The 26245-nt window shown below is 53.5% G+C and overlaps 14 protein-coding genes across 14 annotated transcripts; 7 read left to right on the top strand and 7 right to left on the bottom strand.

Moving 5' to 3' along the window:
- Nucleotides 1–173: 173 nt before the first annotated feature.
- MGL_2674 (uncharacterized protein) lies at nt 174–1118 on the bottom strand (the record flags this gene model as incomplete). Its single annotated transcript, XM_001730240.1, has 1 exon — nt 174–1118. One exon carries the CDS (start codon nt 1116–1118, stop codon nt 174–176), a length of 945 nt encoding a protein of 314 aa, XP_001730292.1.
- Nucleotides 1119–1867: 749 nt separating this feature from the next.
- MGL_2675 (uncharacterized protein) lies at nt 1868–3700 on the top strand (the record flags this gene model as incomplete). Its single annotated transcript, XM_001730241.1, has 1 exon — nt 1868–3700. The coding sequence occupies one exon, from the start codon at nt 1868–1870 to the stop codon at nt 3698–3700; it is 1833 nt and encodes a 610-aa protein (XP_001730293.1).
- Nucleotides 3701–4415: 715 nt separating this feature from the next.
- On the top strand, nt 4416–5981 carry MGL_2676 (uncharacterized protein; the record flags this gene model as incomplete). Its single annotated transcript, XM_001730242.1, has 1 exon — nt 4416–5981. One exon carries the CDS (start codon nt 4416–4418, stop codon nt 5979–5981), a length of 1566 nt encoding a protein of 521 aa, XP_001730294.1.
- Nucleotides 5982–6235: 254 nt separating this feature from the next.
- Nucleotides 6236–8770, bottom strand: MGL_2677 (uncharacterized protein; the record flags this gene model as incomplete). The annotated part of the gene is made up of 1 exon (XM_001730243.1): nt 6236–8770. One exon carries the CDS (start codon nt 8768–8770, stop codon nt 6236–6238), a length of 2535 nt encoding a protein of 844 aa, XP_001730295.1.
- Nucleotides 8771–9684: 914 nt separating this feature from the next.
- MGL_2678 (uncharacterized protein) lies at nt 9685–10582 on the bottom strand (the record flags this gene model as incomplete). The annotated part of the gene is made up of 6 exons (XM_001730244.1): nt 9685–9714; nt 9759–9816; nt 9947–10163; nt 10202–10294; nt 10387–10479; nt 10528–10582. 6 exons carry the CDS (start codon nt 10580–10582, stop codon nt 9685–9687), a joined length of 546 nt encoding a protein of 181 aa, XP_001730296.1.
- Nucleotides 10583–12916: 2334 nt separating this feature from the next.
- On the bottom strand, nt 12917–14092 carry MGL_2679 (uncharacterized protein; the record flags this gene model as incomplete). Its single annotated transcript, XM_001730245.1, has 1 exon — nt 12917–14092. One exon carries the CDS (start codon nt 14090–14092, stop codon nt 12917–12919), a length of 1176 nt encoding a protein of 391 aa, XP_001730297.1.
- A 609-nt stretch (nt 14093–14701) lies between these two features.
- On the top strand, nt 14702–15967 carry MGL_2680 (uncharacterized protein; the record flags this gene model as incomplete). Its single annotated transcript, XM_001730246.1, has 1 exon — nt 14702–15967. One exon carries the CDS (start codon nt 14702–14704, stop codon nt 15965–15967), a length of 1266 nt encoding a protein of 421 aa, XP_001730298.1.
- A 162-nt stretch (nt 15968–16129) lies between these two features.
- Nucleotides 16130–17508, bottom strand: MGL_2681 (uncharacterized protein; the record flags this gene model as incomplete). The annotated part of the gene is made up of 2 exons (XM_001730247.1): nt 16130–16167; nt 16254–17508. 2 exons carry the CDS (start codon nt 17506–17508, stop codon nt 16130–16132), a joined length of 1293 nt encoding a protein of 430 aa, XP_001730299.1.
- A 509-nt stretch (nt 17509–18017) lies between these two features.
- Nucleotides 18018–18660, bottom strand: MGL_2682 (uncharacterized protein; the record flags this gene model as incomplete). The annotated part of the gene is made up of 4 exons (XM_001730248.1): nt 18018–18072; nt 18121–18179; nt 18387–18565; nt 18612–18660. The coding sequence occupies 4 exons, from the start codon at nt 18658–18660 to the stop codon at nt 18018–18020; spliced, it is 342 nt and encodes a 113-aa protein (XP_001730300.1).
- A 455-nt stretch (nt 18661–19115) lies between these two features.
- On the top strand, nt 19116–19463 carry MGL_2683 (uncharacterized protein; the record flags this gene model as incomplete). The annotated part of the gene is made up of 1 exon (XM_001730249.1): nt 19116–19463. One exon carries the CDS (start codon nt 19116–19118, stop codon nt 19461–19463), a length of 348 nt encoding a protein of 115 aa, XP_001730301.1.
- A 265-nt stretch (nt 19464–19728) lies between these two features.
- MGL_2684 (uncharacterized protein) lies at nt 19729–20544 on the top strand (the record flags this gene model as incomplete). Its single annotated transcript, XM_001730250.1, has 2 exons — nt 19729–19955; nt 20007–20544. The coding sequence occupies 2 exons, from the start codon at nt 19729–19731 to the stop codon at nt 20542–20544; spliced, it is 765 nt and encodes a 254-aa protein (XP_001730302.1).
- Nucleotides 20545–20815: 271 nt separating this feature from the next.
- On the bottom strand, nt 20816–21808 carry MGL_2685 (uncharacterized protein; the record flags this gene model as incomplete). The annotated part of the gene is made up of 1 exon (XM_001730251.1): nt 20816–21808. One exon carries the CDS (start codon nt 21806–21808, stop codon nt 20816–20818), a length of 993 nt encoding a protein of 330 aa, XP_001730303.1.
- Nucleotides 21809–22398: 590 nt separating this feature from the next.
- Nucleotides 22399–23324, top strand: MGL_2686 (uncharacterized protein; the record flags this gene model as incomplete). The annotated part of the gene is made up of 2 exons (XM_001730252.1): nt 22399–23128; nt 23260–23324. The coding sequence occupies 2 exons, from the start codon at nt 22399–22401 to the stop codon at nt 23322–23324; spliced, it is 795 nt and encodes a 264-aa protein (XP_001730304.1).
- A 273-nt stretch (nt 23325–23597) lies between these two features.
- Nucleotides 23598–26051, top strand: MGL_2687 (uncharacterized protein; the record flags this gene model as incomplete). Its single annotated transcript, XM_001730253.1, has 1 exon — nt 23598–26051. One exon carries the CDS (start codon nt 23598–23600, stop codon nt 26049–26051), a length of 2454 nt encoding a protein of 817 aa, XP_001730305.1.
- Nucleotides 26052–26245: the final 194 nt, after the last annotated feature.

Below are 26245 nucleotides of genomic sequence, written 5' to 3' on the forward strand. Positions count from 1 at the left end.
ATATTTGCTCGTGCATTCATTGCACCCTGTTTGGGTTTAGCGCCGCCTGTTTCCATGAACCGGTTCTCTGCATCGCCGGCCGATGTACCTGCGCTGCCAATCCGACCTTGGTCGACGATTCGAACATGGTTGGGTGGTCTGTTTTCAACCAAAAGTCTATGAAGTCTTATCCACTAATAGACGGGTGTACTGATGCCGGTGTTTTCCCAGAATGCCAGCTTTTCTGGCTGCCATCGGTGCCACTCATCGTACTCCATCGCTTCGCTGTACCAGTTTCGCGGCACTGAGCGCCATGTATACGCTTCTTCCCAGGACCAAGGAGGCAGGCCCCAAATGTTTTCCGTGGGTACAGATGAATGCTGCGGTGGCCATGCGCCGAACTCGCGGATAAACTGAATGGTGCTGGGTTCACTTGCCCACCGGAGGATATTGATGAATTGCTCATGACTCAGCACGTTGTCTGTATCAATGAATTGCATGATGAAGACACGTAGCTCCGTCGGGAGGCGCAGAAATGGGAAGACTTTGGTGCTGGGCACATTAGCTTCTCTTGACTTACACCCGATCGTTCGGGCAACAGCGAGCAACTGTACAGAGGCCGACTGGCACGCGCGCGCGTGGTCTTGATTTCGGCACAAGTGTTCTGTGAGCACATCCGACCAATTATCAGGGGTCACGGCGGAGTATGTTTCCCATTCGAGCTCTGGCGGAAGAGGCTCCTGCGTAGATGTCATGAGGGTATCGATGCCTGTAGAAAACAAGTCCATGGCCACTAGGTTTGTATTTGGAGCTACAGCATCGAGCATGTCAGTAGGAATATTGTTGGCAGCGATGGTGCCATTCAAGGTGCAAGCGCGACGCGACCCAAGGATGGCATGCACAATGGCTCGCACACCGGCCCACCCAAAGTGATTGCCGCTCAGGTGGAAGTATTTGATGTGGCGACACTTTTTGGGGGAGCTTAAAAAATTGGCTATACTCCGGGCCGCACGCCATGAGCCTGATTCCGAAGCGACAGTATTAACGGACAAGTATAGCTCGCTCAATGGCGTGCCCGTGGGCGGCAAGGCATCGAAAAACGAGGAAAGCCCTACATCTCCCAGCTTATTCGCCGTCATATTCAGACGGCGTAGCGCGCACGTTCCCAGCGCGTTGGCAAAGGGCTTGTATGTCTTGCTCGTGGCTCAGTCCTAACCCGTTCGCCTGGACTTCAAGCGACATGAGTATGTGATTACCTCTGATCATGTTTATCAGACCTGAGTTTTTAAAAGACTGGAGTTGATTCGATGACAGATCTAGATGTCGCACACCCTGTCTCCCCTTTCCAAAAGCCGAAGGATTCTGGCCGATTCTCTGCCATTCGTTTTCCAACACCTCCAGCAAGGCGCTGCATCGCTGATCGCTTAACTCGGAAAACTGCACTGTCACCCGATTTAGTTCTGCACCGAAACGCCGCACACTTTCAAGAAACCGGGCGTACGTCTCATGCTCCGAGTCGTACGAATAATGCCGCATGCTTCTTGCAGCTCCGACGGTCGGCGTTGGGCGCTGTCACACATGTGTTTAGGGCTGTCCGTGCGCCATTCTGGAGACTGACTAAGCATATATAATCAATGGACGTCTTTCTCAACCTGCTTCCCACCCCGCCTTCACTCTGGCCCTCGCCCGATTCGGGGTGACGCGCTTGTGGGAGAAAAGTGAGGCTGCCGGGCAGACAAGCCAAACAGGCGTAGGACAAAAAAAAAAAAATTGCGTGTGAGCAACCCCATTTGGTCTTTGTCACTTTGTGCTTCCGCCAGCCCGAACGGAGAAAAGTCAGGGACCAGAGGAGACACATAACAGGCTCAAAGCGCTCACGATACGAACTATGGACGGAGGACGTTGCATTGGTGTGCTAGGTGGCGGACAGCTTGGTCGCATGCTGTCGGAGGCGGCATCGCGCCTGAATGTGCCAATACGATTCCTCGATGTGGGCGAGCACAGCCCAGCTAAGCAGCTGGTGAGTGTGCCGGCGTCCATGCCAGGTCCACAGCATGTAGATGGGAGCTTTGTTGATAAGGCAAAGATTCGCGAGCTCGCCAAGCAAGTGGACATACTGACTGTGGAAATTGAACATGTGGATGCGGACCAGCTGCAAGCTGTGCTGGATGAAGGCCTTGTCCAAGCTGTGCATCCGGCGCCATCGACTGTGCGGCTCATCCAAGACAAATACCTGCAGAAGAAGCATCTGATGCAGCACAATATCCCGGTTGTTGAGTCAGTTGCCATCGATGCCGGCAGCGACATGATCGCCAATGTGCAGCAGGTAGCGCAGCAATTTGGCCTGCCCCTCATGCTCAAGTCTCGCACAGAGGCATATGATGGACGAGGCAACTTTGTCCTTACAAGTATCGACCAGGTGCATACCGCGATCGATGCTTTGGGTGGCGGATCGCGCCCCTTGTATGCGGAGAAGTGGGCACCGTTCGAGAAGGAGATTGCCGTGATGGTGGTACGCAGTTCGACAGGGACCGTCTCCTCGTATACGGCGGTAGAGACAGTGCATGAGCACAGCGTGTGCCACAGGGTGTACGCGCCGCTGCGTACTTCGAAACCTGAGCTGTCGGAGCGCGCACAGCGAATTGCAGAGAAGGCGGTCGCCACGTTCGAAGGTGCGGGTATTTTTGGCGTTGAGCTTTTCCTGCTTCGTGATGGCACGATTCTGCTGAATGAAATTGCGCCGCGACCTCATAACAGCGGACACTATACCATCGACGCATGCGAAACGAGTCAGTTTGAAAACCATCTACGAGCGATTCTTGGTTTGCCCCTCGGCAGTACGGCACTCAAGGTGCCTGCTGCTGCGATGCTCAACATATTGGGTCTTGCTGATGTGCGGAACGATAGTGAAGCTGTGGCCAAGACCTTGGCGCCTGCGGTGCGCAGTCTATCGGTACCCGGCACTACGGTGCACCTGTATGGCAAGAGTGGATGTCGTCCTGGCCGCAAGATGGGCCATATCAATGTGGTGGGCCTTAGCGATGAACAAGTGCACGAACGAATGTCTCTTTTGCTTGACGAGCTATCGCGAGCGAAAGAAGCTGTGAAGCAGCAGCAGCCGTGGGACTTTGCCAGTGCGAAGCAGCGTGCAGCGATGCCTGTGCCAGGAAAGCCCCAGGCACCGCAAGACTTCTCGCATCCTCAGCCGCTGGTCGGCATCATCATGGGCTCTGACTCTGATCTGAGCGTGATGATGTCGGCAGCACAGATACTGAAGGACTTTGAGGTGCCATTCGAACTTACCATTGTAAGCGCACACCGCACGCCTGACCGCATGCGCGAGTATGCTCGAAGTGCTCGTTCTCGGGGCCTTCGAGTGATCATTGCCGGTGCAGGTGGTGCGGCGCATTTGCCCGGCATGGTGGCAGCGCAAACATGTCTACCAGTGATTGGTGTGCCGGTGAAGGGGCGCACGCTCGATGGGGTTGACTCGCTGCATAGTATTGTGCAGATGCCACGAGGCGTGCCGGTAGCCACTGTCGCGATCAACAACAGTGTGAATGCCGCGTTACTAGCCATTCGGATCTTGGGAACGAACATTCCGTTGTATGCGGACAAAATGGAGCGGTACATGTACGATATGGAAATGGGTGTGATGGAGAAGGTCGAGCGCCTCGCTGACCAGGGCTGGCAGTACGGCCAACCTCATACTGTCGCTTGAGGCGAAGCAGCTACGCTTACTCTGTTACACCCGCCTAGCCCCACTACGTATTTGCGTCAGAGAAGGATCCGCAGCTGGCTACGTACGCAGTCGATCTTATTTTTTTTTTTTTTTACTTTTGACAAAGTTCGGCTGATTGTGGCTACGTGGGAAGCGCATGGGCTACGTATGGATTGGCCGGTTGAAGGCCGTGAGATCAGGGTTTCGTTGCTTGATGCTTTGCTTTTGTACACACAACAGCTTCTTGGCAGGCACAATCGACTCGTGTCGCTTGTAGCGAATCAGGATTTTTTTTTCATCCCATGCACTAGCGTAGGGAGTCGTAGAATTTGAGAAAGGGGAATCTGAAACCAACCAATCTCGACGGCGAAATAGACCCCTCTGCCCGATCTATCGATCAATTGCCTTCACTGGGCCGTTCCTTCATTGAAGCCTCTTACTGTCGTAGCATCTTCCTCCTGGGCCTGAGTGTCTGTGGTTTTGACTGCATAGCAGAATTCTTTCTTTGCACCCATACCCGACGAGCTGCACCGCATGCCTGTCCAAGCATTCCAACGGCTTTCCTCTCTGGCCTCGCATTTTCTTCCTCAGGGCGAGTCTGAGTTCGATTATGTGATTGTCGGGGGCGGCACCACAGGGTGTGTGCTCGCGAATCGTCTCACCGAAGATGCGGACGTTTCAGTCGCCGTGATCGAAGGTGGTCCCAGTGACGAGCATGAGGATCGGTACGTACGCGCCTAGGGACGAAGATGTCGTGCTCACACCCTCTTCTGCCCACAGCGTCCTCAACTTGCGTAGGTGGCTCGAACTTCTCGGTAGCGAACTTGACTACGGCTATACAACCACTGAGCAGCCGCGAGGCAACTCGCACATCCTGCATTCGCGCGCACGTGTGCTGGGTGGATGCTCGTCGCACAACACGCTGATCTCGTTCTTCCCATTCGATGCGGACTTGGACAACTGGCGCGACTACCATGGCTGTCCCGACTGGGGCGCCAAGGCGATCCAGCCATACGGCTCGCGCCTGAAGATGAACATCGTGCCGATTGCACCTCAGCAGCGCAACCATGTCGTGCGTGACTGGGTAAAGGCAAGTGCCGAGGCTACGGGCGCGCCAGTGATGGAAGATATGAATGCTCAAATCGCGTACCGCGGCGGCTTTGACCAGGCGGTGGGCTTCTTCAACATCTCGTACGACCCATACAATGGCCACCGTAGCAGTGCGAGCACTGCTTACATGCACCCGATCATGCCGCACGGCGCGACGCCCCGCAAGAATCTGCATCTGTTCCTCGAGACATGGGTGCGTGCGCTGGAGTTTGATGCACACGATCCTCTTCGTGTGCGTGGTGTGCGGGCTGAGCAGAAGAATGGTACGTCCAGCGTCATTCGGGCGCGGCGCGAGGTGATTCTTTGTGCGGGTGCATTTGACTCGCCGCGCCTACTGCTTCTCTCGGGCATTGGTCCCAAGAGCGAACTTGAGGCCATTGGTATTCCCTGCCGCCACGATTTGCCTGGTGTGGGCCTGAACCTGAATGACCATCCAGAGTCCATTATCATCTGGGAAACGCGCGACACGCCCTCTGAAACGGTCATGTCGTCCGATGCATGCCTGTTCCTCCGCACCCAGCCGAGGGACGCCGAGCCTGTGCCACATCCCGGCCCTGACCTCATGTTCCACATCTACCAGGTGCCATTCACGGAGAATACCGCTCGACAGGGCTACCCTGTGCCAAAGCATGCGATTTGCATGACGCCCAACGCGATGCGCTCGCGTGGTCGCGGCAAAGTCTCGCTGGCCAATGCCGATCCCACTACGAAGCCGCTTATTGACTTCAAGTACTTCCAGGATGAAGATCATTACGATGAACGCCTCATGGTCGAAGGTATCAAGATTGCTCGCAAAGTCGCTGAGCACCAGCTCTTCCGCCAGCACCTCGTCCGAGAAGTGGCTCCTGGGCCTGCGTGTCAATCGGATGCCGATATCAGTGCCTACGCCCGCTCTGTCGCTCATACCGTGTACCACCCAGCAGGAACGTGCCGCATGGGCACACCGCCTTCGAGCCATGCTCCTGCCTCGGAGGATGCACGCACAGTTGTCGTCGACCAGCGCGATCTCAAGGTCGTTGGCATGAAGGGCTTGCGTGTGTGTGATGCTAGTGTGCTTCCCACACTGCCGTCAGTGAACCCGATGTTGACGATTCTAATGGTCGCGGAACGAGGCGCTGAGCTTATCCGAAACGATGCATGGGTCAATGGCGAGCGCCGCACGGACTGGTAGGACGCGGTCTTACCACACCTTTGATCACATCATAGACAAGCATGAATTCTATCCACCATTCTTTTCTTCGTATGTGTGTGCATTCTGCTGCGCGTCTCGCGTGGATCGGAGCGTCCGTCACGTTCAGTCACTGTGCATGTGCGGCCCGCGCAGACCGGATGCACTGGGCGTTCGTTGGCCTGACCGTCCCAACCCCACTTTCCATACCAGCCCGTTTTATCGATCTGTTCGTAACAACCATGAAAACTCTACAACTACATATCTTGCATGAGATGCGACGCAAGCGTCAAGAGCAAATTAAACGCCTCATCGCGACGAGCCATATTCGACAGGTACAGTGTGTTTTTGCCTCGGCGCGAGATTTTCAGGCCGTGCGAGTCCCAAAGCCATAAGCGAGTCGTATGTGTCTTGCGCAGACCCTCCATGTCTTGCAAGTTGGTCAGATAGTGTTTGCTGCCAGACCCCACAACGCGTAAGGGCGAGAAATACAGGTGTGTCGGCGTCACATTCAAGTGGCCTGGCACACCAAAGTGCTGGCACAAAAAGCTGTCCAGCTTGCGTTTGTCCATCAGCGAACGTTCCGACGCTCGCGCTGCGGGCGCTGCATGCTCGGGGCCTTTCAGTCCGTCTTTCTGATGCAGCTGCGTCATCTTCATGTCGCCTAGTGTGAATGGCGGCGGCATGTCGGACGGCATCGACCGAGGATGCTTGCCAGCCGACGGCTCACCCCCACTCTGTAGCCATTCCTGGTACCGAGAATGCCGTGAGCGGAGCAGCTGGATCGCCCATTGCGCATCTGTAGGTGCCCCAAGCACCGCCCACCACAAGGGGTTGAGTGCTCGTCGGTACCGGGGGTAGAGCGTTTGCAGCGGCATGAGACCAAAGAAAGTGATGCCGCAGCCAAGCAAAAATACTTTCTGTACAAGGGCTGGACTCGACACAGTGACGAACAAGACAAGCACCGCCAGCAGGATGGCCGTGCGCCGGCTGGCCTTGGGATTGCGCCACAGGAGCAAGTTTTTGATCTTCTCGTGGAAGTCAGCCACGTCACCCGCGGCCACCTGGCTCACGACGCCGTACGTGCGCGCCCATCGCTTGTACAAGTCCAATATGTCCAGTCGACTGCGTCGCTTCAGACGCTCAGCAAGCCGGTTCGCATGCTGGCCACGCACCATGCGGTCGTGCACACGCCGATGCAAGAGGGACTCGTCTTGTGGAAAGTAGCGGAACTGCAACACATAGTACAGAAGCAGCGTGAAGAACGCCGTCGGCAGCATATCTGTGTACCATAGGACGAAGTAGATCATGGCCGCTGCGGCTGTTCGTCGCGGCTCTTCCCAGCAATACAAAGCGCGCAAATAAGCGACGAGCTGCTCCCAGAACGGCGCAATAATGTACAGACGTTCAATGTGCGAACGAGCGCGGCTCTCGCGGTACTCTGTGATCGGCGCCTCGTCCAAGTCGTTCGGCGCGTACTGCTCGACCAGGGCTAGGATGTAGGCGACGCAAAAAGCCACGCCATCAACATGTTCATCGTTGAGCGTAGGCGGGGTTTCTGTGCATTCTTCTGTCATGCGCAGCCGCTTCACAGGTTTTTGCGCTGGCGTAGAAGGTCCCGCACTACCTGTTGAGACGCCTGTCTGCATTTCGATGTCAGAGTCGGGTGACTTCATGGCTTTTTCAACCTCATATGGCGCTGCATCGAGAAGTTGGCCTCTGGTCGCTGCACCAGCCGTTGGCGCTCTAGCAGTGTCTGTGGGAAGAGCCGAAGATGCTTTCGAGTCAAGCTTGCCAATATGTGTTGTCAAACATTTCGCGGCGGCTTGCGCAGAACTTGTGTCGCTCCCACCCTGCATAACCGAGGGGCTCGAGGTGCTGGGGTGCCAATCCAACGCTGCGTCTTCACCAAGTGATGCACATGCATCCGACGGCGCAGAATGGTGCTGTTCCGGTGCATCATGCCCCTCTAGTAAATACAAGCCACGGTCCACATGCATGAGGAATCGCGATCGCCTGTGTCGCCGTGCAAGTGTCTCGTTCGGTGCGAATGGCATGATGTTTTCCTCATCACCGTCGGACGAGTAGGCAAAATCAGACCACTGGGGCATCCGCGTAAAGTGGCGCATCGCATGCGGCAAGTGGACTTCTCGCGTGTGTCTGCTAAAGTGGCTGAGGAACTCGTTCACTTCCACTTCATCCAGCTCGTGCAGTGGTCTGTTGAGTTCCGACAGCAATGGCGCAGTTGGATGCGACTCGTTCATGTCCTTGAGCGACTCGAGTTCATATTCATCAATTATGCTCCATGCATCGTCATCGACGTCCGTCGGCGAGGCCGGCACGTGCGATGAAGATCCTCCTGGTGATGATAATTTCGATGTGCCTTTGAACATCTTCTTTGGCCACCCTTTCTTGGAAGACCTGCGCTCTGGGTATGTAAAGTAGTCATCTTTGCTGCCGAGCTCTTCCATCACATGCGTCTCAAACTGCGACTCACTTGCCGTTTCAGTGTCGGTCTCAGCATGATCATGTGGGTCACGACTATGCGAGTGCGAATGATTCTGCACCCTGTTGCTCGTATGTCCCAAGACAGGCTCATCTTCAATAGGCGTATACCCCTCCTGCGGATGGTAGTTGAGGCCCAGCAAAGCTGGCAGGTGCAGTGATGCGAGCAACAGATTCGGTCCGTCTGTCGTCCCCTCGCGATCTGGAAACTGCCCTGGAGTGGTCATTTCATCCGCTTGTACATCTGGCATCGCATCAGAATTCTCATCCTGGTTGGATTCCTGCATAGATGGGGCTGGAACTGTGTCAAGCACTGGTGGCAATGCAGGTGCTTGCTCATTGGCTTGGAGCTCTTGGTCACCTGGTACAACGGATTTCCGTTCCGAGATGTTTGCGACACTTTTTCGCCTAGAAAGAGGATCTAAGATGGAATGAAAGCTATTACGTGTTGAAACGCGCGATAGTTCTGGCTCCAACGCACTCTTTGACTGACTCGTTGACTTCGCGCGGCCAGGATTCTTGGGCACAACGCGCCTGAACGTGTCGACCAGCCCTTTGGGGAGCTTGCGCTTTGTTTGCCGACTCTCCATTCTACTGCCTGGAGCCGATCCAGTCGTTGCCAACTGCCGCACAGGTGGCGTGCTCCGTCGATTTCGCGGTCGCGATGGCTTCTACACGCACCACGCACGGATGCACGTCATATACATAAGCACTGAAAAAAATTGTAGGGCGTCTGTTCCACAGACTGACGGGTGGTTGGTGCTTGCTTACGAAATCATTGTACCTCTTTTCATGTCCGCACTACATGTCCCGGGCAAGACACTCATAAGCCCCATGATATCGGCTGCGTTGGTCCCTGAGGAATCGGCATGATTTTATGGACAAGAGAGAGAAACCATACGCAGTGTTCTCTATCCATAAGACGAACTGCTTCGAGTAGATTGTGGACAATAGTAAGGTGGACATGTCCTCACATGCTATGCACACTCTCTTGTCTTGGACGTGACCAGGCGACCCGCCTCAAAACGCGGGACAGACGTCATCACAGAGGTAGAAGAGCTCATCTGGCGCAAATACTCATAGTTCGCCAATGATGATTTCCATTGTAGCTCACTAGAAGCACCATACATACGAAATAAAACTAGTCAACATGAGGAGATGGTTCTCTCGCTTAGATCACAACGGGAAGGATAGGAACACATTACGAGCGGCGCTTCAGGTTTGTGCTCAGCTGCGGACCCGTTAGTCACTCGCCCTTATTTGTCGTATACATACCCATTCAAGACCTTCGTACAGACCGTCACCGCTCGTGGCGCATGTTGCCTGGATGAACCTGAAAGTGTTAGAAATAGAACATAAGAAGGAAAACGACAGCCTACTGCCTCTGTATAAACGTAGGATAGGCCCAGGGGAAAAAGGGGGTGAACAGTGGGACAGTAGCTGTCCGACTCATGTGTACATACCATTGACGTTGACGAAGACTGTGCAATCCGAGCTTATCAGTGATTTCAGCGGCATTCATCGCATTTGGCAAGTCCTGCTTGTTGGCGAACACCAGCAAGAGAGCATCACGAAGTTCATCCTCGTTCAGCATACGCTGGAGTTCTTCGCGGGCCTCAGGAATACGTTCGCGGTCATTCGAGTCGACAACGAAGATGATGCCCTGTGTGTTTTGGAAGTCTGCATATGAGCCCATCCGACCATCAGTAAGTACGTACAGTGGCGCCACAGAGGACGGATCTTGTCCTGACCACCAACATCCCACACAGTGAATGAGATGTTCTTGTATTCCACGGTCTCGACGTTGAAACCTGTTCACAGTGTAAGTGCTATCCTAGACACGTCTTACTATTGCCCAAGTGCATCATGGTGCAAACGAGCTGGGTGTGTGATCAATACTCACCGATTGTGGGGATCGTGGTGACAATTTCACCCAGCTTCAGTTTGTACAAAATGGTGGTCTTACCAGCGGCATCAAGACCGACCATCAGGATACCTATTCATCGTATGAGTCTTTTGAGCGCGATTGCATCCATGTACATACGCATTTCCTTCTTGCCAAAGAGGCCAGACAGCAGTCGCGAAACAGACAATCCCATGGTGCTAGTATACCAACGTAGACGGAGGTCAGAAAAGACCCACTCTTTTCTTGTGTGCCCACAAACAAACCCTTAGTGCCTACTAGGATTATTTGTCATTCACCCGGTGGCATGTTGGCTTGTTTTTTGCTGGCGCGCGTGCCGCAGCCCGCTTATGTGAGAAAGTCACACCCACGATCGGGTCTTGCATGTTTCGCTCGAGCCATGCATGCACCCACAGCGCTTGTAACCATAATGGTGTTCGAAGATGGATCAAGGTTGTCTCTCCATCTCAGTATGTAGCTGTTCGTATCACTCTCTGGCTTCAATTCGTTTGCATTCTTGTCCAAATTTGCTGGTTTTCTCTAGTTTGTATGCCAAATGCACCTCTCCCTCCCCCCATACGGATGCCAGATTGACCCGATTCATGTGACTACATCGACCGAGACACATGGTAGTCAATGCCGCCCGCACACTATTTTCGACCCTGTGTCGAAAAATGCGAGAAAATCAAATTCCCCCCCCTAGAAAAATCTCGTTAAATAGTCGAAGCCTAATACGCGTTCCTCTTTCCGCAAGGCCCGCCATACCAAGTTGATGTGTCAATGATTTATGGCTCATTGACATGGACGCGGATCTAGATCGGATGGGAGGCTTCTAATGCGTGCCGACAAGGAGCTCGTGAGTTTCAATGGTCGGAGCTGCTTCGCAGCCTCCCCACATACATAAGTCTGCTGGTCATTGTTGTCGTCGACGACATCGTCGGCTTGCATTGTCGAACGGCCACGCTGCATTCCTTCTCTCATACCATGCTCGTTCTTTTACTTGTAAATCATGACGTCGTTGATGCGTAAGTGGTTTGGGAGATACGGGTGTAACGGATGGCTGAGTGTACGCGCGCATCAGATCGGCAGAGGCTTGCATCGCGAGGGCTTTTCTTATAGCCCAGTGTTGAAGACTCGAGTCTTTAGCTTGATGATGTATTTCCTGTGCGGCTTCCAGAGACATGGTCTTCAGTGTAGTCGCTTCATGTTTCATTTGTGCGGTATCTGCATATTGCTGCAGTGTGACCTGACGGCGTTCTCGGCTCACTCGCACGCTGATATACTCATGTTTCGTATGCATGCAGTGGAGACGTAATTCTATGTCTGGCACGCCGTCTCGCGTTGTTGAGTATACTATGCCCATGACGTGACTGTATGTCGTGCTATACGTTTGCTTTACTTGTTCACTTGCGTATACGTCGTACCATTTTACTATAGGTGTGTGGGCATGCACGCGATGCAACCATCTTGTGGCAAGTTGCAATGCTTCCCAAGCGTCAGAGGAGATATGTCTTTTCGTCAATGCGTTCCTGTCGTAGTTGGTGGGTATCTGTTTGGATCGTGTAAGTATCGCTATTTGGTCCTCGGGCAAAATGTGCCAGTATTGCCACATGTTTCTGTCGCCCTCTGTAGAATTTTGCCATGCAACTGTTAGTGACCCGTTCGAATGAATTTGTAGGTAGCCAGAGTGTGTTTCTTGCAAGATAGGCGCCAGTCCCAAGGTATCTAGGCCACGGAAACCCTCGCTCGAGAGCGCCGATAGTGACCATACCTGCATGTGCGACGCGTGCGGACGCACTGGCACTGACCGTGACGTACGCCACATGATTTTCTAGTAGTAATCGATGGTCTCTGACTCTTGCTTGCTGTTCATATGCCTGGTCACGTGACATGACTCGCGTGTGTGTTGGGTCTTGTGCCTCGCGGGGTGAAGCAGTGACGCAACGTTGCATTTACAGCGCGAAAAGAGTGTTGTTGGTGGGCGTATCCATTGCTTGTTTGGAATGGGACGAAAGCGTACGCGCGGCACTCAAGCACGCATATTATCTGATGAGCAGATCAAAGAGGTGCTAGAGAACTACGACATGGAATGTAAGTATGCATAGATGTGCGTCTGACGCAGGCGACAAGTTAATGGCCCGCCTAGAACGGAGTGCTTATCGCCATTGGGAGGCGGCCAAGGCACAGATGGAGGCAAGGATCCACAAGATTCCTCATGACGTGCGGCACATCACACTGCAAGAGTACTACGATATGCATGCAAGTCCTGCAGCAGCGGAGCGTGGAAGACATATTCCACCATTGGCTATGGCTACTCTACCAGATCCATCATTAACGACGTGAAGGACCACGCTTGCGCTGGCTTGGGAATGAGAGCGGTAGACGCAAATACCACCGACGCTGCTGCTGTTGTTGTTGTGTAATGGCGCCGTCTTCATCGACGCCACGACGTGTGCTCTGCGTGCTAGAACAGCCTAGCGATTTCAACATTTCATTCACCCTGTGTCACGTTAGGAATATGTCGTACAAACTAGGTATCAACGAACCTTTGGGTCGTCACGCTGAGTTCTTGCGCGGGTGCTTCAGGCGCGATGCTGAAGTCTTCCAAGTGCAGTCCAACAACAAGAATACTTGCAAACAAACGAGTATCGCCTGTAGCTGTCATTGCGTATCGTTGAGAGCCACGCGATTGCTCAGCAAAATGAGACACGAGATGCTCCATGACAATATCCCTTTCATGATCTGGTAGTCGCATCTTTTGCGAAATGCTCGACACGCCGTCCTCACCATGCCGGCTCAGCCCACGCGCATATTTGCGGAACGCCAGCAGAATCGCCACATAGTATCCAATCCTGATCAATTCCATTGCACGCGAAGTATTTCCCGCGTCATTTTGTGCAGTCTGCACGATCTGCCATAGGCGTGGCAAGAGCCACGGCGACGGCTGCGGCAGTACGCGTAGAGCCTTTCCTAGCTCGGCCTGCGTTGTGCATTTGAGCAAGTGTCGTGTGTGCAAGGCATTCAGTACAGTCATAGGCACAAGCGACTCAAGTGGGTACACGCCAGCTGGCTCAGTCGCATCGAGATGCGCTTGCGGAAGGGCGCGACTTGTATTGAGCGATGCAGTAAGTTCCTTTTCTGTTGGCAATGTCGAGGCAGATTCGCCAATGCCAGAAGCCACATGCTCGAGAATGTTGTCCATGTTTTCTGTATTAACTTTCATGCGGTCCATGTTGCGCGCGGCTTGCTTCTGCTTCTTGTTACCGAATGCCTCGCCGAGATCACGACGTGCTCTTGTGTAGTCGAAATCGTTGTGCATACCACGCTCCGTCGCTGCTGAGCTAAGATTCGCAAGGGCTTTGATTGATCGATTCAGCGTAAACAAAGGCACAGCACGAAGAGTCACCTGCTTCTTTGTCTTGTCATATATGCCCATCAAGTAGTCGCCAGAGTATCCGCGCGTCTCTCGACGCAGTTCAGGCGCAGCACGCGCCGAAGCCCCCCAGCCCCAATTCGTGCTCGTGTACTGAATTGCGTTCGTATCGCCAGCTAAAAGCAATCGGTCATCAAGTGTAGCAAGGGGTACGGAAGTTGAAGTCGAGCCCGACGCACTTTCACTTGGCTCAATAGCATCACTAGGAGCGCGGTACAGTTGAAAATTGGCATGTTTGTCCGGCATGAAATCGGAAAGGGAGACTTCATGCATGTGTCAGAATTCAACAAGCAACACAGGCGTACGTACGTAACATGGGTCCAATCGCAGCCGACGACGAATCTGCATGCAGAGTCACGCTACCGCTTTTGCTTTTTTTCGTCCGCGACGCATGCTCTCCTTCAGCATCGACTTGGCGTTTTGTTGTACGCGTACTTGACGACGACGACATGCTTACGCTTGCAAACTTAAACAAGGGGGAATGTCGTCTAGTCGTTCGTTACGTACAACGTCGACACAGAATTTCACTTGAATCTGCCACCCGCACGAACAAATTTTTTACTTTCCCCAGCGCCTGCACAAATGTTCGAGCGACCAAGATTGTGCCTCCACATTTCACTTCGTAAGCCGATATGGAGCCTTACCAAGTCTCACACTAACGTGCCAGATAATAGATCGACGCCCGGAACAGGATGTGGTGGCGTCATTGCGCTGTTCGCGCTATACGCGCGGTCTCCCAAGCGCAAATTCGGCGCTCTTTGTCGACTGATGCCAATTTGAATCAAGGAACTCTGAAACGTGTGCTGATCGATGCCATCAAGGTATGTACCATGCAGCATTCACTAACATAAGGCGCGTGGTCCCTTGACGATACCTGCCTACATGCAAGCATGCCTGACGAATCCTGACTATGGATATTATGCAAGCAAGAGCCAGCAGGAAAATTCTAGGATTCTCGGCACTCGAGGAGACTTCATCACAAGTCCAGAAATTAGCCAAGTGTTTGGTGAGTTGCTCGCTGTGTTCTTCATTTCGCGCTGGCAATCGGCTGGCGCTCCGAAAAACGTACGCATTGTCGAACTGGGTCCTGGACGTGGCACGTTGCTGTGTGATATGCTGCGAACGTTTTCTGCATTCCCTGATATGATATCGGCGATCCGCTCGATCGAGCTGATCGAGTCCTCACCACTGTTTATTGAACAGCAGGAAGCGAACTTGAGTGCTACCCTAAGCCGCTTTGGTCGCTCGATCGCAAATGCAGACACCCCTGTTGACCAGCTGGCGCCTAATGATTTGCGTGTGGAATGGTTTGCGTCGTACGAGCAGGTGCCTACAGAGCCAAATGCGTGGACCATCGTTGTGGCACACGAATTTTTTGATGCGCTTCCAATCCACATATTTGAAAAGCATATTGATGGTTGGCGGGAAGTCATGGTCGACGTCAACGATGAGAGCAAGCCGGTCAATGTGATCAAGGCTTCAGACCTTGGTAAACCTCGCCCAGAGCCTGGACTTCGATACGTCCTCTCGCCCGGTCCCACTGCGTGGACGCAACTGCTCGCCGCCAAGTCTGAGCGCTTTAAAGCACTTCAGCCTGGCCAGCGGGTCGAAATTAGCCCTGCCAGCTGGACCGTGGCCCGAAAGATCGGCGAATGGGTGTCGGGCTATCCGGCACTCCGCCCCGATCAAGCCCAAGCACCCCCGCCAGACGTGATCGACAAACGTTCGAAGCCATCACTTGGTGGCTGTGGACTCGTTATCGACTATGGTGGTATGCGCTTTTTCAGTGATAGTTTCCGAGCTTTCCGTGCACACAAGCTTGTGGATCCGCTCGAGATGCCAGGCCAATCCGACCTCACGGCCAACGTCGACTTCACGTTCCTTATGCATGCAATACACACCACCAATGCCTACACATACGGGCCACTGTCTCAGCAGGACTTTTTGACAGCCCTTGGCCTGTCGTTGCGGGTCAAAAACCTAGTGGAGTCGAACAGGGCTGATCGTCAAGCCGAAATCCAACGAGCTGCGAATCGTCTGATTGAGACGAACGGTATGGGCACGCAGTACCAAGTCATGGGAATTTCATCACCCCATCGGGCCACCGCCCCCGAAGGCGAGCCAGAAGAAGTCTATCCATTTATCTAGAAAGGTTAGGCCGATTCAGCAGTCGCTGCTGGAGCACTTGTCGCGCCTGCAGCTAGTGTCCGAGACTGTGCCTGTGCGTTGGTTGCATTACCATCAGCATCCGCATGGGAGTCTGCATCACTGCGTGTCTCATTCTTACGTGGCCGCCGCTGGGCTGCATCACTAGTTGCAGCTGGTGGATGCGCACGACGATCCATAGCCTGAGCAAGAGCCGATGTGCGGAATGTGATTCCTCGTGTTTTATCAATGACCGACTGATACACGATGGGACGTGGCTGGTTCATACGAACAACGCCTTCCTTCAGATCGATTTTCGCATCCATCTTAGTGTCGCAAATGAGTTTGACAATCCATTTCTCGCCATCTTCCTTGGACATGTTGAGCCGCTTCGACAGATCGACGATATCAACCTTTTGGTGAATTCGGCAGTACACCTCGCTGACAAGGAGGCGAGCATGCTCGATAAATGGGTCAGCGACATCTTGGAGGAAAAAGTCATGTCGGACAACTGACTCAGCCTTTGCCAGTTCGGCTTGTGCACACTCAAAGTCCAGTTCCACATATAGCTGGCGGAAAAAGTCGATGAACGGATCCGGCTGGAGACGATAAGCCTCCATCTGGATGTCTTTCGATACCTCGCGCAGCGCCGCCTGAGCCGTCAGCTTCGTTGTCTGTGAGTAACCTGTGCCTTCGATCAGGTAGCCACGAGTTGCCTGTCGTCGTGTGACGACGAGCGCAATCACCAAGTAGCGAAGAAGCCACCAGCATGACATTTGGATCGTGCTCAAGTACGTCGGACTAAGGAACATCTCGACAAGCTTAAAGCGTCCATTTGGGTGATTGAAAAAGACAAACAGGCTCCAGTGCAATAGCCACACACGTTTCTGTAGAATGTCTTCATGTGAAATCCGACGTTCTTCGCTTGCTGAAACAACCGAGGTCGTTGCACGCTGTGCATCAATGTATTCACGAAGCACGCGAACATCATCCATAGCACGATCCCAATCACCAGTGAGCGTATCGCAGGCCAGCTTGCCCCAGAGCACGGACTCGTACAGCTTCGTGTCCGGAGATAGGATGCAGAAATGGTATAGATACGACGAGGCTTCACTGTACTTTCCGCAAGAGAAAAGGAAGCGTCCGTATTCGTATAAAACATTGATCTGATCCGTTGTAAGCTTGTACTGCTGCTTTAACCATTCGAGATTTTGTGCCTTGTCCTGCTTGAGAGCACCGGCCACGTTGGGGTCTTCGATGACCGTCAGTACATGTTCTGCCTCTTTTGCAAGATGGTTGTTCTTGGCCTCCAGCTGATTCGCACGTTCAGCTACATCTTTTGGCTCGTCTTCTCCTGGGTAAGCCTCCCGAAAGAACTGCATTGTGTAATCGACCATATTGGTCTTCTTGCCCAGCTCGTACTGGGCTTTCGCGAGATCTTTCGCATCAAAAATGCTCAAAGAGCGCAGATGCGATAGCAGAGGCAAGCCCAGATGCGGGTCCATGTACGCCAGAAGCGTCTGCGTTAGATCATACTCGGCCATGATTGATCAAGCGGCACACAAGTATGATGTATGTGGACGAAAATTCTTGCTGGACGCTGATTTTCGTAAACCCTGTCAAACTAGCCTAGTAGGAGCTTCTAACACACGCTCATTCGGGCGTTCTGAAATGTGGAAAAGGATCGAGCGACAGGGGCGTCTAGAGAGGGCCTAGAGGCCTGCCAGCTTATATGCATACGTGACTGATTTCGAGCAGTCATGTTCACTTATAGTAGGGCTTCGCTTTAGTACCAATCCAATGGTACAATATTGCTATGATCTTTGTGCAAAACCATACTTAATGATGAGGCCAGATAAATGAACTCATGACGATGTCACAAAGCCAACCGATGCGCCATTATTCCACTGACTGTCTATGTAATCTCACTCAAGTAGCAAACAAGCGGGCGCTATTCGCATTTCGAATGGAACACATGCCTGGCCTAGGCGAAGCGGTTGTATTTTGGACCACTATGTGGTTGTAGTATATGGGCAGAAACAGACAGACGCATTTAGTGACCAGAGCGGCGCTGCTCAGCAATGGCCGTCGTGAGAATTTCCATCTTACTATCGGGGTTAGTCGACCGTCATTCGATATTTGTCTGTCATACGTACCGCTTAGCACGGCCGATTGTACCAATGCGACGCTTGATGAACTTGCGTGCACGCTTGTCCTGGTTGGTTAGAACGCGCGTTCAGATGAGTCGAGAAACTGGTAGGTTGTGCGATACCTCTCCTAGATCAACATGCCAAGCAGGCCGAGCAATGTTACCACACGTCATTGACCACAGTGCCATGTCGCTCAGTATGCCCCTAAACAAGCATGTAGGAAACCGTCGATAAAAGGCGCAGAATGGCACAACCCAATCCAATTTACATACCTTCGAGTTACGGATCAATTCCATAGCACGACGCTCGTAAGGAGCAAAGCCCGTCACCTCACGAATGATGCTCCGGATTGTCTTCACACGCTCGCTAGACACACCCTTGCTTTGCACACGTCGGGGAGCCAGGACACGGCGGTTAGTCGGGTGACCACGGTTGATACCCCAAACGAGACCTATGCTTGTTAGAACGCTTCTCATGGTGCACCGCATATCACGTACCAGTGCGCGGCACGCCTGCCTTGTGAGCCGGGTTCGATGAGCTGCCCATAGTTGGCTTCTTGACGTAAGGTGATCAAGTCGTGCAGCTCGACGGCCACAACTCTTTGGAGTCCCCTTTCTGGACCCCTCGCCTCCGCCCGGCCATGTAGAAAAATGTCACGTGAAATACTACACCACCGTAGAGACCGCCCATTCGATCAAGAAGCCGCTCTCGTCCTTGACACCTCCACACAGCGTGCTCCTCCATTAGACGGAGCATGCTCCGGCTGACTCAGCACCATCTGTGCGCATCGACACCACTCACACGCTCATGCGTATTCCTCCACGTTAATTGACTTCCTCATGCCTTTGGTGGCAACGTCTGAGCGGCCAATGCCTACGGTGCCAGCGGCGGCACCTGGGCAACAGGGTTCAAAGATCATACTACACATACCATCAACTCGTGTAGGGATACGACCTGCGCCGCTTGATTTGTGCCAAGGCGACAAATCACGCAAATCGAATATGATTGACATGACTGGTCAGCTGTGGCTCACAGAAACGCGCCTAACATTCTTTCCACAAGAGACGAATGAAACTAGCAACGGTTTTCATCTCGATTATCCATCTATAGCTTTGCATGCGATTTCGCGTTTTGTGCCCGAAGAGCTACGTGGTTCGGACATGTTCTTGTTGGATACATGTTTGTACTGTCAACTAGACGATCATCCCGAGCGTGATGATGAGAAAGAGAATGAGGAGGAAAACGGCGAAGTAAAAGAGATGTGGATACTTGTACAGGACAGCTCAATCAGTACGTTTATGCATGTGCAGGATCTGGTGAACTCATTTAGCAGTGAATTCGCTGTATGACTCTCTTTCGTATTGTGCGTCTTTGCATCCTTCCGCCGGAATCGTGGATGAAGAGGGATTAAATCATCACCCATTGGCTGGTCTCGCGAATCTCACGTCTGAATTTGATGATCATGACGACAACGATGACCATGACCGTTCAGCTGATAACCAGAAATGTGCTGGAGGAAGGGTGCGTTCGGAAGTCCAAAGTCCCGACGCGCGCTATCGACCATATTAACGGTAGGATGCACAGGCGCAGAGTGTCAAACCAACCAATACGTTGATGTTCGTTCATTTTCCGCCGACGTTTTTTGCTTCTGAGAATGCTGTATCTCTGTTTCTCGATGTGCTGCATGCGTATGGTCATGTTGTAGATTGGACACCCATGCCGGCATTTCGTCAAGCGATGGCTGTGTTCGAAGAGGTGTCGGAGGCACAGCGCATCAAGCAAGTCCTTGATCGGCTGCTTATACCTCATGACGATGATGACGATGAAGGATCGTCAGAAACGTACGTGCCTTCCCGGATATGGTCCAAGACTATCTCACTGACACGGTCTAGTTCTATGCTACGCGTGTATTATGATCATGAAACACCACTTGTTCTGCTTCCTTCGGGTGAGTATGTTGTCGCGCGAACACTAGATGGATCAACAACGTTTTTGGAGCCACCTGTGCCGGAGCGAGACTTTCTGATTAGCCCGCCGGGCAGTCCGCCAGTCGGCTGGGAGCAGCAAGTGGAAGGTCGCCCTAACACCGATACATTGGCGCAAGACCTGATTGAAGCACTCCAGAAACTGTCTACAACGGCAGAAACAAAACCTGTGTTGGAGCACGAACATCGCTCTTGTCACGAGCCCAGTGGAGAATGTGACTATTCTGAGCAGCGGCGGATATCCATGCTGCTCTCGCCAGAAGACGCAGTAAACGACGTACCTGGCGTCATTTTGCATGCGACGGATGAGCCCACTGCATGTCATGCCACCGACGAACCATCGTTGATTCATCGAGTCAAAGCCACAAATGACAGTATGCTGGGGTCCACATTATCATCGAAATCATTTAAAAGACCTACACCACGGCCCCCTATGTGTACATAGCAAGTCCGAAAATAGTACGCGAGCAGGGATGTAGCGGAAGCAGTGAATACACGGGATTGCGGAGGAGAACGGGCGACCATAAAGCAAGTTTGAGCTCCAAGAGGGAGCAAGCATAAAGGCCGCGTATAAGGAAAGAGCCTCTCGGTTAAGATCATAGTAGGCAATAAACGCAGGCAATCGAAGAGGAGTGGATTGGTGCGTGGAAATAGTGTGTGTGTGTGTGTGTGTGTTTGATTCTACAACCGGCAAGGACCCAACGAGCCTGATACACTCACGGCTTTGTGGCGCTTGCCGCGGCATCCGCAGCTTTCCCTGGTACAGACGGAGTTGAAGGAGCAGAAGAATCTACTCCAGGCTCGTTGGTCTGGAATGGCTTCGATGCAGTCGGTTGTGAGGATGTCGGTTCGCCGGCAGAGGCAGCGACCGATTGCGTACCCGTAGCCTCGCCGCTCTGGTTCAATGTAGTGGCCTGGCCGAAATGTTCTTGAGGCACATATGCCTGCTCCGGGAGACCAGTTTCATCGACCTGTTCAGCCGCTTCAACAACTTCATACATGACCGATGCAACTTCTGGTGCAGGCACTTTGCCAAGCAAAAGGTCCATAGCTGGGATCGATTGGCCATAGAACTGGGCGTTGGCATCTTTCCGCTCCAAGAGTGCAGTGCCCTCCAACGATGCGCCGCCGTATAAACCTTTACTGCGGCTGTACGTGAACATGGGAGCAGCATGCACGAGTGCGGACGAGATGGCGCCGCCTGAGCCAATGGGCCCAGCTGCAGCGCTTAGGTTGCCCCCAAATGTCAGGTTACCAGCGAGACCGAACGAGCGGACGGCTTCTTCACTGTTCATTACAATAACATATTCGACTAGGTCAGCACCAATCTGGAACCCAAAGCCGACGCCGGCCGTAACAATGCAGCTGGGTGCTGACCATGATCCGTCCGGCAAGCGAGCAATGACAACACCACTACCTGCTTTGCCCGACCAGACAAACCCAGCTTTCACAACAGTAAATATAGCGAGACCCTTTGCCTGCAAAAGCACAGCCTTGGGAATAGAGTTGAGCGCCGTTTCTGGGTTGTTCGGGTCTGCAAGGAAACCCTCGAGAATCTTCGCAGCCCGCTGACATTCGGCTGGCAGACTAAATCCTGCCTGCACGTTCCTCGCATGCGATTCAAGCTGCGTATATCCCTTTTGTGCATACATAGAAGCTTGTGAGCCCGCCTTTCGTGCGGCAGTTTTGATTCGGTCCATATACGACATGGTTATAGGGAGAAAGTCTGCGCCCGGATCAAGTTCGTTACAATTAAGTGTCGGTAGTTGATCGTGCCACAATGCCAAGGGCGCGCGGTAAACCTACTTTGAATGTGGACGCAGCGCCATCGGACCAATCGGGCAATGGCACCAAGGGACGTAGCCCGCCCAGGTGTCGCCATGGGCCAATCTTTCTTCACGTGACGTTCCATCACATCAATGCACGAGCCTTGCATGGCTCAGCGCGTAGGGTGAGGACAAGACAAGGTGTTTGAGGTAGTATCGCCGATCGGAGGATAGAACAAGGAAGGTCCGTTGTCGAGGAGTGTGTGGACAACATGGGCGGCGAGATTCGCACCCGCAATGGTCAGCGGTTGCGGCCCGCACTGTGCTGTGCAATATGGATCGTCTGTCTATGTATATCGCTACTCTCGTTTGCATATCTTCCGCGCATGCTCGACATGCGTATGGAGTGCCGCATGGCACGTATGCTACCGTCATATGTGGTCCACGACGAGCAACTTCAGCAGTATTCACGGTCAGACTCGCCAGTGATGAAAAAGTATTCGCTGCGCGAGTACAGAGAAATGGGCTACCATATGCCGAACAAGTGGAAAGAGCAGCCATTGTACAGTATGCCTGTGCTGTTCATTCCCGGAAACGCCGGCAGTTTCGCGCAGGTGCGTAGCCTTGCATCGAGTGCATTTTATCAATACTGGACGAGAAATGGCCATGATCCTCGCCCCGATATGGAGGATGTGCTAGGCCCCACCGTCTGGTATACAGTGGACTTTAACGAAGACTTTTCTGCGTTTCATGGTGGCACCTTGGAAGATCAGGCTTTCTTTGTGAACGAAGTGCTGCGTTATTTGCGCGCACAGTATGACAGTGTCCCACCGGAAGATGATGCTGCCTCTTCGCGACGCTTTAGCGATGATCGGAACACCACAATCGGGATTGTGGGCCACAGTATGGGCGGCATTGTTGCGCGATTGGCTATGACGCTGCCGAACTACCCTGTTTCGTCTGTCGATACTATCGTCACGCTCTCGACGCCACATGCGTACCCGCCTGTTCCGTTTGAGCGCTCGATGGATCGCGTGTACGACCGAATCCATCGTCACATGCGTGATGAGCCGCTTATCATCTCTTTGGCTGGCGGCTTGCTCGATACGCAGCTGTCATCGGACGCAACGTCGCTCACACTCGATGGCCATGGCTCACCTATGTCACATCTTTCTTCCTTCACGACATCGGCAGCATCGCTCTGGAGCTCAACAGATCATCTGGCAATTGTGTGGTGCGACCAGCTGCGCTATCGCATCGCTCGTGCGTTTCTGCGCGACTATGCTTTTTTCCATCGCATAGCCGAGGCAAGGGCATTGCCTGACGTGCGGAAACAGCGGCGTGAGCTATGGCGCAGGGTGCTAGGCATTGTCGATGACGCTGCGAGTCCGCAGGACAAGAGCCTAGCGCTCGCGACGGCGGACTTGATGCCAACATTGATGGTATTTATGAGATCTAGAATCATGCCAACGGACCTCGCGTCGCGGCAAAGCATGATCCTTACGCACCTAAATGTGACGAATGTACATGTACATGTGCTGCGCTTGATTACGCCGCCTGGCCCCAGGCAACAGTACGGGGGTATGACGAATGACACCGATGAGGCCTGGCTTTCGAGCTTGTGTCCAACTTGTCATACGGATCGACGTCGAACCGCGGCATGTACGTCCCGCAGAACCACGAGCTCTTCGTGTCCGTGTGTAGGCGTCAATTCCGCAGTCGCACCCGGACCATGGTCGATCCTGCTTGGTGCCATCCGATTTGGACAAATGGGCTCGAATACCTTCCTTATTCGCCCGCGAAGGAACGAGAACCAGGCACCAAGTTCCCAGATGCACACCTCCAGTATGATGTGCCGAGTATCTCGCTATCTCGCTTGCACCTGAGTGCGGCGTTCCTACACAAGTACGAGATCGACAGCGTGCGCATCGAGTACACCGTGAATCCTGCCGAGTTCCCAACGAGCGAGAATGTATCGTCGATCCTCACGTATGGCTGGACCGAGGACAAGCCACTCGTGCTGCGCGGCACCCCTGGCTGGTTTCGCTCGCGGACCTGGGAGCTCCCGGGGCTCAATGTCTCTTCGCTCCTGAGCTCGTATGTGGAACATGGACCACTCTGGGAGTGGGACCTTCCCGACATCGATTCGGCACTCCTCGCCTACACATTCACGCTCGTTCCAGCGCCCTGTGCCTCGCGCTTCCATCCGCCACCGCCGGTCATGGCGCCTATGGTCCGTTTCATTAGTGCATCGACGGGCGATGTACGCATTTTCCCTTCTTTGCGCTTGCATGAGTCGAACCACTTGCATGTCGCATTGCATGGCGTGGCTCCCTTTATGCAGGAGCCCAAGCACCGTGGCACTCGGCTGCAGTTCTGGCTCCTCGACGAATACATCGGTACTCCATTTAGCGGCACGTTCGACAGTACATGTCCTTTGCCGTACGCATCGATCCATGCCTCGATCCACTGGCGCGCCAGTATTGCGCTGCTTGTTCTCCGGTACCGCCTGGCCTTGCTCGTATGGCCACTAGGTATCTTGGCACTTGCTCGCATACAGTCATCGCATTCTCCTTCTGCAGCTCTTGCATCCCTCACGCATGGACGCGGTCTTCTTATCGTGCTTCTCGCTCCTATTGCGCTGCATGTGTGTGTATTTTTTGGCGCATCGCTCGGCGTGCCACGGCATACACTCGGCATCGGAATTACCTCGCTGCACTTTTGGTGGCTCGGTCCCGTGCTAGCCATGACGGCCTTGAGTCTTGCTATGCTCATGCACGTGGTCGTCGAGAGCCTTCTGTGTGCCTGGTACATCTTGGTTCGTCGCCTTGCACCGCGATACCTGCCACTGCCTACGCAGCCCACGCAGCTCAAGCAAGCGCCTCGGTTGCATACATGGCTCGCTTGGACAAGGCAGCCATCGACTTGGCTCGCCGCATGTGTGCTTACCGCGTTTCTTGTGTTCATGCCGTACCAGGTGTTGATTCTTTTGTGTACGATAGTCCACATGGCTGCCACTTGCAGCTCCTACATGGCATTTCGAGAAGCTGAACGGCATGCATCACTCAACGATACCGCTGGTGTGCTTCGTGCTCGACATGCTGAGCATCTGTGGCTCTTGCACTTCTTGCTATGGCTCCTGCCACTTCAAGCGCCTATGCTCGTCGTCTGGGTACGCAATGTGAATGCCGGCCTCACCATGGGCTTCACCAGCATCCAGTACAAGATGTGGGCCGTTGCGCCACTGTTGTGGCTCATCTACCTGTTCTGGGTTCCATGGACACTATCGCCTCCAGCATTTCACTCCCTAGGGTTTGAGCATGCACGCCATGTCGTGTATGGGACCATGTCACTATGTGCGCTTTTATATGGCGTGCGATACGGTTACTTTGTTTTAGACGCATTCGTCGTCACAGTCTTGTACGAGCTTATCGCTAGGATCGCACCCCTGTACATGAGGCCGCCGAAGCCCGAGGCGATCCCCATGAACGGCACATCGCGCCTGAATGTCCCAGCCTCACTTCTCAACAAAGACGCCGCATGTCCTACTGTCTTGAGACCTCCTGGCGATCACACCGACCACTTGTGGGAAGAGTACCTCGACACACTTGATGCCTACATGCACGCTCGAGCACAGGCAGAGCAGGCAATGAAGCAAGGGTTTGCGCAGCTCACACGGGCCAAGATGGCCTTGAACGGGGGGGTCTTTGGCCAGCGACTTGGTCGTGATCTGTATGATGAGCGTATGTCGGCGCGTATCCGCATACAGCCTGAGACGCCCGGCGCCACACCCTCTATCGCCCAACCTCTCGCGCGTGAGTCGGCAAGCACCGAGTCCAACCCAGCGACTCTCAGGCGCCGACTCATCCGAGAAAAAGAACCACATGATGTGAAGCATCCTGATACCAAACCAGGCTGTTCTAGCTCTAGAGAAGACGACCCCGACCATGACGAACACCCCACCACACGCCACCCTCAGGGCTTCGATCCCTTATTCCAGTTCAGCGGACTTCCTCCACGCTCACTCAAAGCTGCCCAACGCGAGTTCCAACGTGCCCTCGGTCTCCTTCTAGATACCAATGCATCGACGAAACCTGTTGAGCCTCTATCGCACAACGTATGGCGCCTCCAAAACCGTCTTTATTCCCTTGAAACCGAACTTCATGCGCGCCGTAATTCCTCATAGCACACTATGCAAACATCATATCGCTTGTAATCTCAATAAACGAAACGTATACCCTACAACCTACTCTTTACGTGCATGCTTGGCAGGCTCAGACCCACGGGCTTGACCTTGATCACCCTTGATCACGCTGTGATCCGAATCATCTTTTTCATCTTTGCTATCGTCGCCCCCATTATCGTTGGCTTTGCGCTTAT

This window comes from Malassezia globosa (assembly GCF_000181695.2).
Source record: "Malassezia globosa CBS 7966 chromosome Unknown mgl_sf_6.1, whole genome shotgun sequence".
Classification (NCBI taxonomy): domain Eukaryota; kingdom Fungi; phylum Basidiomycota; class Malasseziomycetes; order Malasseziales; family Malasseziaceae; genus Malassezia; species Malassezia globosa.